The following is a 12,748-nucleotide window of genomic DNA, read 5'->3' as shown; positions in this document are numbered from 1 at the left end:
AGAACAGTTTCAGGTTAAGTACGGACCTCCGGAACGAATTAAGTACTTAACCTGAGGTACCACTGTATTTCAGCTCAAACCTCAGAAAGTTAGGATAAAAAATAGTTCAAATAAACAGAACAAAATTAAAGAAGCATTTGCTAACATTCTTCAAAGCATGGAATATACAAAAAGTATGCTGTCAAAAACATAAACCTACCCTTCCATTTACTTCACCTCTCCACCAGCCATTGGCACTAATCTTGGTGTAAATTTTGACCACATCTCCTTTGACCAGGGACAGTTCGCGCATGTCTCGTGCACAGAAGTCATAGCGGGCAATAGCTATACCAAGAACCTTGGGACTCAGCACTGCTTGGGAACACAGGAAGGCAGCATAATTAGAAATTCACTAACTGCGTAGCTGTTGAATTGTTTCAGCACGGCATACAACTGTAGTACAAGTGCAAGCAAATGTATTTTTAAACACAAAAATGCGAGCTGACCATATGAAAAAGTGCAAAAGAAATCCATTCAGTGTGATGTTTTCTTGACTAGACTTTTCTGTTTGTTTGTTTTAAACAAAGCCAAAACAGAAACCCATAAAAAGTAGGGGAAATCATCCTAAATATACATTGACTGGGAACCAAATGGGTCATAGGTATTATTCTACACACACCCTGAGGCTTTTGCATGTGAAATGTTGGGAGACCCTCCCAAGTAACATGAAGGGTTGCAAAAAGAAAGAGAAAAAACCAGCACCTTTGCACACACACTTCCACACACACACACAGACATACACAAATTGCTCATATATGGGGCTCATTGGATGTTGGTCATTCTGTTGAAATAAACGGAACATATTTCTAAGGACCTCTGCTTAGGTTCAGGATGGTATAAGTAATTAGACAATCCCAACCTGTTTTCAAAAAAATAAATAAATCACTTCACGTAGCAGTACAGCAGTATAACCTCAGAGAAAGAGCCTGAGAATTTAAAAAAGTTTCCACTATAAATTTGTGTTGCTGTTTCTATCTTGAGTCAATCCCCCCATTTCTCATCCTGCGATTCTAAGCCTAATTATTCTATGCACACTTTCCTGATAATAAGACCCCATGGAACTTATTTTCTGAGTAAATATGCATGAGAATGCACTGTACGAAACAAAGGGCATGGGCCAGTCAAATTGGTTTTATCTTTTTGTAAACTGCTTTTAAGCTTTTTAAAACAAAAAACAATCAAGTGCTGTCATGTATTATCTTGCTGAGATTCCTGCATTGCAAGGATAATCCTCGGGATCCCTTCCAATTCTACAATTCTATTATTCTATGTATAAATTTAAATAAACAAATAAATGGCTTTTAAATTCCCCTCTTTCCCTCCTCCCCCCATACACAAATACACACACTGCACCTATGTGGAGTGTTATCACAAATGAGCACCTCCTTCCCACACAGGCTGGTGTGCATATATCAGTGGGTCATTAATGATCACAAGCAATCAGCCAGAATCTTAAAAGGACATCTAGGTAGCATGTTATCTAGTCTAGCGGCAGCCATTCGACCAGGCAAGGCAGAAGGAGCTGCAGGACCCTACCGTTTGGTCAGCTGAGGCACTGGCAAGTTCTGCCTCCTCCTCTTTATGAACTGTTTCCATTCCAGCTGTTCCTTACAAGAACTATTTAACTAGCTGATTCAATTTGCTTTCCTTCCTGCATCCCTCCCCAACCTTTTCTTCCTTTTGTATAACTTCTCTTAGATTGCAAGCCTGAGCACAAGGACTGCCTTACTACTTGTACAGAATCATTGTAGAGTTGGAAGGGGCCACAATCGTCACCTAGTCCAACCTCCTGCAATGAAGGTAAAATTTTGGCCCAACATGGAGCTCGAATCCACGACCCAGAGATTAAGAGTCTCATGCTCTAGTGACTGAGCTGGAAGTGGAAGGGATGTTACTTCACTCTGGAAACCCTGTTTTTGTTCTTGAAGGGAGGGTAAGATGCTTGAGATAAGTAAGTAGATGACAAAACTGAACAATGTTGTGCTCATATTCAGGAATGAAGCCATGCAAAAGATTAAAAAAAAAAAAACATGCAAGGGACCAGGAATTGGACTGAATAGTGCTATCATGTCAATACGGATTATTTGCAGCATTATGAAAAGTTTGGATTTGATATCCCGCTTTATCACTACCCTAAGGAGTCTCAAAGCAGCTAACAATCTCCTTTTCCCTTCCTCCCCCACAACAAACACTCTGTGAGGTGAGTGGGGCTGAGAGACTTCAGAGAAGTGTGACTGGCCAAAGGTCACCCAGCAGCTGCATGTGGAGGAGCAGGGAATCGAACTCGGTTCACCAGATTACGAGTCCACTGCTCTTAACCACTACACTACACTGGCTCTCAAGTGCTAGCAACCTAAGCCTGGAAACAGCAGGGGGGAATACATTATAAAACATCAACAACCAAATCAGTCCACAGTTAAAAATTATCAGAAAATAAAAAAGTTTTAAGCAGCTAAAAATATATATTCTGATGTTTTTAAAAAATCCTTCCTTAACAGGAAGAAATCAGTGGGTAGAGCTAAGAGGAAGGGCATGCCATAATCTGCATTTCCCTACTTTAAAAATATCATTGGCACAATGTCCAAGCAGTTCAAGAAATGATGGGGTGTGGACCAGAGTAATGGCTGCTGATCCTACGGTGGAGAAAGAGAGACAGAGAGAGGCAAAGCCACTCCCTTCAAGCTAGTCTTAGAAGTCAAGCAAAGTGACTTCATGTAAATTCCAACTAGAGCAGTGAAGACGGAAAGAAATTTCTCAGATCACTGCAAAAAATGATTCTTGGGTACAAAGGCACAATCATTATCACAGCAAACTGAGGAGGGGTGGTGGTGGTTACATTTATTGAACCCAAATTATTTCATCATAGGGGGGAAAGCGCTTCCACCACCCAGCCACCACCCCAACAAAACAAAAAGGCCACTGCAGACAGAAGAACTGGCTTCCCCCAATTTAAAACCACAAGAGTTATATATAAAATGGCATCCAAAGGAGAAAAATATATAGACAGCTATGATGAAGATCACCATTTGCGTTCCAAAATTGCTGCACATGCTTTTGTGTCATAGTTTATTGTGGACTCATATGGTACCAAAAGGCAATATTTTACACACTGCGGCAGTTTTCCCATAACAGTAATAGATACTGTACTTTGGGAAAAAATAATAACTGTACACACTTTGGTGACCAAAATTGAAATGCCTGATATAAAATCGCAGCCTAAAAATAAATTATGCCCTATTTTTGTCACTATAGTACCTAATACACAATCCCTTTAAGCAGCCAGTATTATAAATATAAGACTACATCAATACTTTGGGGAGAAAAGGAAGGGGGAGGGAATAAGAGAATCCGCCATTTGATTACTGCTTACGTTTCCAATATGTAAACATTGTCCACTACTGGCCAGAAACCAACACTTTTGCCAAAGTTGTCAAATGCTGTAATTTTTCCCTTACATCACTTAAGGAGATGTCAACTATGACAGGAGGAAAGCAGCAACCATGAGGACAGGAACTCCAAGAATGCACAGAGGCTAAATAAGGAGGACTTTAAGTAAGGGGTTGCTCACATCAAGCAAGATTTGTGACAGATGTTCCACTAAGCCAGGATTTCATATGAAATTCTGCTTCCAGGAATGTTTTAAGAAGCCTGCAAACAGGTCATGAAGACACCAGTCCTTCCTTGTTACTTGTATCCCCTTGGAGGTACACCAGGTCTACAAACAGAGGCTCCATTTAGCCATTGTGGCTGTCAGTAACCTCCAGAAAAAAATGTCTAATCTTCTTTTAGTCACTGTGTCTACAACAGTTAGCCAACCAGAAGCCCCAAGAAGATTTGCAAAGCAGAGGAGCTAACAGAGTTGCTGACTGTCATGCATCCTACTTGCCATTTGGCATGTTTGCCTCAAGTTTGTGGAAGTTTCTTTCCCACCCATCCTTTTGCTACTGAGACTACATTTGTCAGCCTCCATCTCCTGGCCCACCAAAACATCTCATCAGGGATTGGGCACCTATGGATTCCAGATGTTGTTGGATTCCCAGCTCCCATCAGGCCTAGCCAGTATGTCTAATGGTCAAGGTCTGCAGCAGTTGTTGTCCAACAACACCTGGAGGTCCAAAGGTTCTGTTTCCAGGCTATATTTGAATCAATTCCTCATATTTTTAACCTACCAGACTGGCAGTCCTAGGTATGGATAGTTATATCCTGTATTTCTAATAAAATATGCTCACTCTGACTATGGAGGGTCTCTTTTAGCTATCATGTGATGATTTTTACTCTGTGTAAGACCTTTTTTTACTGATATCGCACACAACACACAAACACATTTTAGGACTGAGTGAGCTGTAAATATAAATAGATATATAACAGCAGAGATCACGTCCGTAGAGCTCTCTCTGCTCTTAAAAGAAAAAAGAAACTTGGCCCTTTGTAGCATCTTAAAAAATTCTAAATGCTTCTTGACATACAATAAAAGTTTGAAAGAGAATAAGAAACACAATACAAATGCATAGAAAATAAAAACAGATGAATAGTGTGCATGCAAAACTCTAATGAAGGTTGTTGTTTTTTTAGACTGAAGTATTTTACCAAAGAATGCTGTTGCATTAAGCTCTGACTTAGGGATGGGACGAATATTTTGATTCACAAAAGCATTGTTTTCAGATTTTGAGACTATGTCCAGATAGAATATGGTAATTTGAGATGTTCAACAGCTATTTATAGTATCATCATGATCATACATATTAGGCTTAGTTCAGCCACAGCTGTGTAGAACTGCAAATTCTGAATGCATATTATTCCAGGATCAGCCTTGATGGCCTTTCAACATTCTCAAAAATGTATGGCAATCACCTATTTGAGAGCAGCACCTGCATAGCTGAGAAAACACTGGCCAACCAACCTTTGTATGTGTTCATCTGTGTGTGAGATCACATGGCAATCCCACTGAATGGTGTCCCATTTACTTGTTTGGCCAGGTTAAATATTCTCCCAGCCGTGGAGTAGCTGTTCAGAAATAAGTCACTTTCAAAAGGCTTTGAGACCATCTTTATAAACTATAATTTGGTGTTTAGTCAAATTATATTCAATGGGGGGGGGCAGGGGAGAATCCGTCCCTTCCCTAGCTTGCACTGCACACAGAAACAGAAATATTTTATTTGCAAAACAGAAGCAAATTGAGAAGAAATATAAAAGCAGTAAAGCAGTACCTGACCAGAAAGGAGTGGAGGAAGGGGGAACAAAGCTGTAGTCTGGAGGAGTTACAAAAGAAAACCCACAGAACAAAGAAGGGGCTTAGAGAAAGAAAGGAAAAAGAGAGAGACAAGCAAAATGACATTGAAATATTGATAAAATAATATTGGTAATATAATACTGCTGATAAAATTGGCTAAATGATATTGAAATATTAGCAACCCACACCATACATTTAAAACACCCTTCTGTTTTTAACTACAGGATCCTGGGAACTGTAGTTTGTTAAGGGAGTTTGTTAAGGGAGCAGACCTACGCAATTCCAAGCACCTGCAATGAACTGCAGTTCCCTGCATTCTTCATACCTCATAAAATGGTATAAGAGTGTTTCAAAGGTATGGTGTGGCTGTCTCTGTTAACAAGAAACATGGATTTCCCTGAAGAAACTTGGTGTTTTTTTCAGACTCCCCAGAGGCTGTGGATTTGCTCTAACTCCTCCACTTGTATAGCTCCATTCCTCACCACTTCTTCCCCCACCTCAGAATTAGTATCAATGCACAGTGTGCAGAATAAACCCATTAGTCAATGCCTTCCACCCTGGAAGAGTGGGCATTTCGAAAGCCAGTGTGGCATTGTTAGTGCTTAGAGTGTCAAGACTATGGTGGGGAAGACCAGCCACTCTCTCTTAGTCTAACCTATCTCCCAGGATTGTTAATTTGGGGCATGGGAGAAGCAAGGAAAGGAAAACACGTGTGTCACTTTGAGTTGGGGGGAGGCCTGCTAATTAAATAAATAAAGCAAGTGGCTTCTAGAATAAACAAGCAAAATAATATGAATTCAAACTTCCCAGTTTTGTGACTGATTTTCTCTCAAAAAGGTATGCACGCAGAAGTTGGTTGCATTGTTGTTTCAACAACACTCCTGTTCACGACAGGGCAGCAAAATGCATGCACAATGGTTACCTTTTACGCACTACTTGCTAGGCGCTAAAAACTTCCTAACGTAGATGTACCACCTTGTACTGTGGGCAGCACCATGCAGAGCATAAATAAGCCACATCACTGCTGTCATTTGCTGAATCAAAGACAACACAAGTTTAATATGTGCAACTTCTCTTATCACATGTGGTACGTGGACCTTCCCAAGTGTTCCTATTTTCCAGGAACAGTCCCGGATTTACAGAAGCCTATCTCAGTTTCTGATGTGGTCCTGGAATGTCCCGCTTTTCCTTAGGATGTCCCTATTTTCATCAGAAAAATGTTGGAGGGTATGTAGTTAGGCGACTCCCAAGCCAAGGAGAGGAGTACAACCTCTAGAAGACATCTGAAGGCAGCCCTGTATAGGGAAGATTTAAAAATGTTTTATTATGTTTTTATATATGTTGGAAGCAGCCTTGAGTGGCTGGGGCAACCCAGTCAGATGGGTGGGGTATAAATAATAAAATTCTTCTTCTTATGGAATAAGAATAATAATTCATTGGAGAAGTGTTGGAGTGTATGCAATAGGAGAGTTCTTTAGGGAAAGAACTTATGCTCCTTTCTTTCTCTCCTTGGAGGCTACATCTGTCCCCCTTCCCTTGCACATAGTACTAGCTCATATGGAAAGTGGCTGCGACTTACTTCACCCCTTCCCTTTCCTGACGTTCCAGTGCAGCAGAAAGCAGAAGGGTCTTGGTACTCCATCATAAGGTAAAAAGGTAAATAAGGTAAGGACCCATGCATGGTTAAGTCCAGTCAAAGGCAACTATGGGGTTGCAGCGCTCATCTTGCTTTCAGGCCGAGGGAGCCAGCGTTTGTCCACAGACAGCTTTCCGGGTCATGTGGCCAGCATGACTAAAACACTTCTGGTGCAATGGGACATCAGGATGGAAGCCAGAGCACATGGAAACGCCGTTTACCTTCCCGCCGCAGTGGTTCCTAGTTATCTACTTGCACTGGTATGCTTTCGAACTGTTAGGCTGGCAGAAGCTACAACAGAGCAACGGGAGCTCACCCCATCGTGTGGCTTTGAACCGCCTACCTTCCGATCGGCAAGCCCAAGAGGCTCAGTGGTTTAGACCACAGCGCCACCTTCACCATAGCCCAAATCAACAAATAATGTGGCACAGAATACCTGACTCCAACCTTGCCCTAGAAACCACATAAGATCAAAAATGCACAAGCAATCATCATAGGCTGCAGTAAAGCTCACTCTGCTATTTCCTGAATCCCACAAGGTCATTGCAAAAGAACCACATAAGTATGGCCTCAACCACATTTTGAATAGAAATAAGAAACCAAGAAAGAGCTGACAATTTTCCAATCTAGTTCAATATTACTTCCTTTTTTTTTTTCAACCACTGAGCAATGCTGCAGGATTAGCAGGTTGAAAAGGAAGCTGGTAAGGTATGCTTCTCTTTCACATTCTATGGGAGGGAAATTGTTCCTGGGTTGGGACTGAGCCTCTTAGCAAAACCCTTGGCCAACTCCCCTCTAATAGCCTGATGTGAAGGGAGCATGTTAGATCACTATTTTCTCTTTTTAAACATTTTATATGGAGATATAAGATGAGACGATGCTAGCCTGAGACTTTAAGAAGATGAAGGTTCAAATTCCTAATCAGCTATGGATTTCCAGTCCCACTCTGGACAAGTCACTGATTCCTTTTCCAAAAAGGAAGGTCAAGAAAATAGTTTTTACATACAGGCTCTGGGAGGGCACGTGGAGTCTTTTCTTGGTGAAACTAAGGAATGGGACTTTCTTTTTCTTTTTTATTTTTTGCAACACAGCCGAGAAATCCTTAGAAACATCTTCCCCTGAAAACCTGCTGCTTTTCAGATGTTTTGGAGTACAACTTTCATCAGTCAGAGTCAGTGTGACCAATGACTACGACTTCCATGTAGTCCAAAATAACTAGAGCGCACCAGGTTGAGGAAGGCTGGGTTAGGAGAATCCAGCCTTTAATTACTTCACTGGTGATTTATCAGCCACTTTACCCTTAGAACTCAGTGTGGCTTCTTAAATGTGCCTTTGGATCATGTTTTCAAATTGTATCAGAAATGTGTGCAAGCATTTGTGAGGCAAATCAACAGGACTTCTGTAAAGGAAAAAGGCAAGATTCTTCTGGATATTAAGAGACTTGGATGAACCACATGAATATGGGTAAATCAAATATGAACTGGTTGGACTTTTGGAAATTTAGTGTGTGTGTTTTTAAAATGGCATAGTGCAAAAGTCATCAATGTTGCACCCATGGGTGGACCCTTCCCTGGCACCTTGCAGTTCCATCTGCTGAAATGAGGCTTGAAAGAAGCATTTACAGTATTTTTCGCACCATAGGGCGCACCGGACCATAGGGCGCACCCAGTTTTTAGGGGGGGAAATCAAGAAAAAAAATATTTTCCCCCCCAGCCCCAAAGAGCAGCGTACAGGCTGCGCACAACCTCTCCCTGCCGGAGATGGATCCCGCTCGCTGTTTTGGCTTCCCCTTTAGCCCCGTGCAGTCTCTCCCAGGGCTGCATGGGGCTAAAGAATCCATAGCCCCGTGCAGCCTCTCCTTACCGGGAGACGCTGCGCAGGGCTAAAGAAGCCATAGCCCCGTGCAGCCTCTCCTTGCCGGAGGGGTTGCGCGCAGCTATGGAACAAGCCAAGGCAGCGAGCGGGATGGATCCCGCTCGCTGTTTTGGCTTCCCCTTTAGCCCCGTGCAGTCTCTCCCAGGGCTGCGTGGGGCTAAAGAATCCATAGCCCCATGCAACCTCTCCTTACCGGAGGGGTTGCGCGCAGCTATGGAGCAAGCCAAGGCAGCGAGCGGGATGGATCCAGCGAGCGGGATTTGGCTTCCCCTTTAGCCCCGTGCAGCCTCTCCTTGCCGGGAGACGCTGCACAGGGCTTTCCTGGCTTTCCTGGTAGGTGGGGGGATTCCCTCACCTCTCCCAAAAGCCCGCAGAAGCCGCGCAACCCCTTTAAAGAGATCACGGCTTCTCCTGGCTTTTCTGGGAGGTGGGAGAAGGGACTGATGCGGCCAGTCAGTCCCTTCTCCCTCCTGTGGAAAAGCCCGCTTGGGGGCTTTTCCCGCCTGCCTCCCCCCTGCATTCGCTCCATAGGACGCACACACATTTTCCCTTGCTTTTTAGGAGGGAAAAAGTGCATCCTATGATGCAAAAAATACGGTATGTTACGGTCAACACAATAACAGGTTGTGGTATGTACTTGGTTACAGTATGTGTCTGGCACCTAAAACAGTTTGCAAATGTGCCCATGGACCCAAAAAGATTGGTGCACCCTGGCATGGTGAATAAACAAAAGAGTAGAATTTTTTCATAAATGACCATTCACATGGTAGAAAGTAGGTATAAGTATAAACTATTAGTTATTATAGTGAAATTATTTAAACAGTGAAGTGACTCAGGACCTAACTTTAGATGAGGATACATAGCATGAGGTCAGAACAGGATATTAATCCCATTAAAACTATGAACAGAGTAGACACCTAAGCCCAAATGTAGCAGTAATATATGATGAGTACAACCTTAGTTCACACACTCCCCAAATTTCTGCTTCCAGTTGTAGAATACAGCAGTTTGACCACTTCATGTGAACGCTGCAAACTGGTTTTGTGTTCAAAGTAGATATAAATGAAACCACGACAGAACTGTGACTTCAGATTCTGGTTTGGAAACAGAGGCTTGGACAAACTACTTTCTGCTGCAATGGCAAACATCAGAAGAAGCAAAACTTGAAGCAAACGCTTCAGATCTCTTTCCCCTTGAACCCAAAGGATTTAGTGTGGCTCCTTCTAATAACAAACCACATTTTTTGTTGTCCCATCTGAATCAGGCCCAAAACTGTAGACCTATTCAGGAGTTCTCAAAATGTATCTGTGGAGCAAAGTGCCAGGCCTGCACTAAGCAAGAAGATCAATAGGGAAGTCATAAACCCAGTTGGTTGAATGCAGTTACTATCCTCCTTGGTTACAATACTCATGCAGAATTCCCAGCCATGGGGAGGATCGTAGGCACATTCAGTTAGCCACATACCTACAATCCCACCTTAGATATTCATGCTCAACAGGGGAAAGTCAGGGGAAGAGAAGCAGGAGTTAATTATATTAACGTTAGCTGCATTTACTAATTTAACAAGAATGTGTGTACGATACCTGTACCTGCTCCTACACAAGAATAACTAGAATAAAATAACAGACCTATGAAACAAAGTGAGACAAGAGAAAGAAGTGGGGATTTTAAAAGCTCTCAAGCAATTGCAAGGAAAAATGAATGCATGTACATGAATTAGAAACTGAAATAAGCATTAGACAGGGGTGCTAGGCAGAAAAGAAAAGAAAATCATAAACTGACAAAACAACAAAGACTGTTTGATGGGGAGAACCGAATGGGGAGTACAGAACACGATAGGAAGGACAAGATAATTTTGTTTAATTCTATGCACACAAACACGCAACTAAGTCCTGCTGAATTCAGCGGGATTTATGAAGATGGCCAAAGGCACATTTTTGCCTGAGACAGACAAGACGGCACCCCCTCCCCATTCCACATACAAAAGCTGGTTGGACTGGCAAGTAGATCTTACTTCACCACTGCAGACAAGGAAGAACTGGAGAATTGTAGAGTTGGAAGGTACCTTGAGGGACATCTAGTCCAACCCCCAGCAGTGCAGGAATTGGTTGCCCTCCTCTGCACACATTTCAGATTGTCAACATCTTTCTTAAATTGTGGTGCCCAGACCACAGGTGTGGTCTGACCAAGGCAGAATAGAGCAGTACTTCTGTTGATGCAACTTAGAATAGCATTCACTTTTTTTGCTGCTGCTGCATCACTGTTGACTCATGTGAAGCTTGAGGTCTACTAAGACCACCAGATCCTTTCCACATATGTACTGCTGGCAATTCAGGTGTCTCCCACATTACAGTGTGCTGTAAGCAATACAAAGTGATAGAAAAACTGCCTGATTTAAGCAACATATGTGAGAGTGTTCTATTTATTTTCCTACGAGCCTCATCTGCTAAATAAGAAGCTCTCGGAAATAAGAGGTGAACATCTAAAATGAGCAAAAAGTGATGGGCTCTTCAAAATTAGAGCCATGAGTGGCCATAATGGGATCTTTTTGTTTGTTTGTCAACAGCATTAAAAGCATTCCTTCCTCCTTATCAGATATTGAGTGTTATATGGACCTACTTCGCTTAAAACAGTGCAATTTTGTTTTTGAAGAACATGTACAGATCATCTGGCAGTTTTTCAACATGCTTCCATTTATCAATTGAATATTATTAGGCCACACTCAATTCCTTATGTCTAAAACAATGAATTTTATATACAGTCGTACCTCGGTTCTCGAACGCCTAGGTACGCGTATGCTTTGGCTCCCGAACGCTGCAAACCCGGAAGTAAGTTCCGGTTTGCGAACGTTCTTTGGAACCCAAATGTCCGACGTGGCTTCCGGTTGAGTGTAGGAAGCTCATGCAGCCAATCGGAAGCCGTGCCTTGGTTTGTGAATGTTTTTGGAAGTCAAACAGACTTCTGGAACAGATTCCGTTTGAGAACCAAGGTACGACTGTACATTGTCAATTGCTGATCAAGTGGTAATGAAGACATGCTTTTGAGTGGGGTAGGGTGTGCACACACAAAAGAAGGAGAGAGAGATCACACATTCAAATGACATAAATGTTAATTCATTCTGTCCACTGGATACCCACCCCATAGTCCAGGGATGGGGAGCTTGTGCTCCCCCCAAAGGTTGTTGGCCTACAATTCCCATCAGTCCCAGACAACATGGTTCATGGTCAGGGTTTATGGGACTTGTAGTCCAGTAACACCTGAAGGACCAGGGGTTCTCCATTGTGACTATATTCAGAAGGTTGTCATTAGATGTTAGGGGAGAGGAGAAGTGGGAAAGCTTAACCCTTCCCCTGCCTACTGCTTTTCCACTGCATTCCCCTTCCGAAACTTCTTTTCTCTAGCCATTGTTCATTGTCTTGGACCTGTTTAGGGAAGTCTGATGCTGTATTGTTTTTATATTCAGTTGGAAGCCGCCCAGAGTGGGCGGGGTATAAATAATAAAGTATTATTATTATTATTATTATTATTATTATTATTATTATTATTACTACTACTACTACTACTACTACTACTACTACTGCACACACCCAGCCTTTTCTCTTCAAATATGAGCCTTTTCCCTAATGAATTTTCGATGTTCGATGGTGATTCTGGTTCTCATGCCAAAGCCTTCCATTCAATATCTAGTCAGGCCCCAGAAAGATATTCTAACAAGAGCAACATTGCAGAGGAAAATCTGTTAAGAACTTAAAAGTTTTTTTCACAGAAATTCTGCTCTATAATCTATGGCTTTAAATCACACAAATTATTCATTTAAATGCCAAATGCAAGATTAGAATTACATGTTTATTAATTCATGTAGCCGAAAACAGTGCAGCCAATGCAAAATGTCTGTTTACAAATCAATCGCTCACTTACATTTTTAATAGATGTTTGAGCGGTGATTTGATTTAAGGACAGGCAGTCAG

At 42.1% G+C, this 12,748-nt stretch overlaps 1 protein-coding gene across 5 annotated transcripts in view; it reads right to left on the bottom strand.

Annotated features, from left to right (window-relative positions):
* The window catches only part of VAV3 (vav guanine nucleotide exchange factor 3), a 158,511-nt gene that overhangs the window by 4,496 nt on the left and 141,267 nt on the right, over positions 1-12,748 (bottom strand). For 2 of the 5 annotated variants that reach the window (XR_014549604.1, XM_083620441.1), the window contains exon 26: positions 200-354. Coding sequence is in view for 3 of the 5 variants with exons in the window: in XM_083620441.1 (XP_083476567.1) it covers positions 200-354 (155 nt within the window). In the remaining 2 variants the exon portion in view is untranslated. Of the gene's footprint in view, positions 1-199; positions 355-5,246; positions 5,331-12,748 lie in introns of all 5 variants that reach the window. The other 3 variants (XR_014549605.1, XM_083620442.1, XM_083620443.1) reach the window with 2 other exon arrangements.

The sequence above is a fragment of the Podarcis filfolensis genome, assembly GCF_964270895.1.
Source record: "Podarcis filfolensis genome assembly, chromosome: 6".
Lineage (NCBI taxonomy): Eukaryota > Metazoa > Chordata > Lepidosauria > Squamata > Lacertidae > Podarcis > Podarcis filfolensis.
Note: the sequence above shows the minus strand (reverse complement) of the source record. Positions and strands in the feature narration are given on the sequence as shown.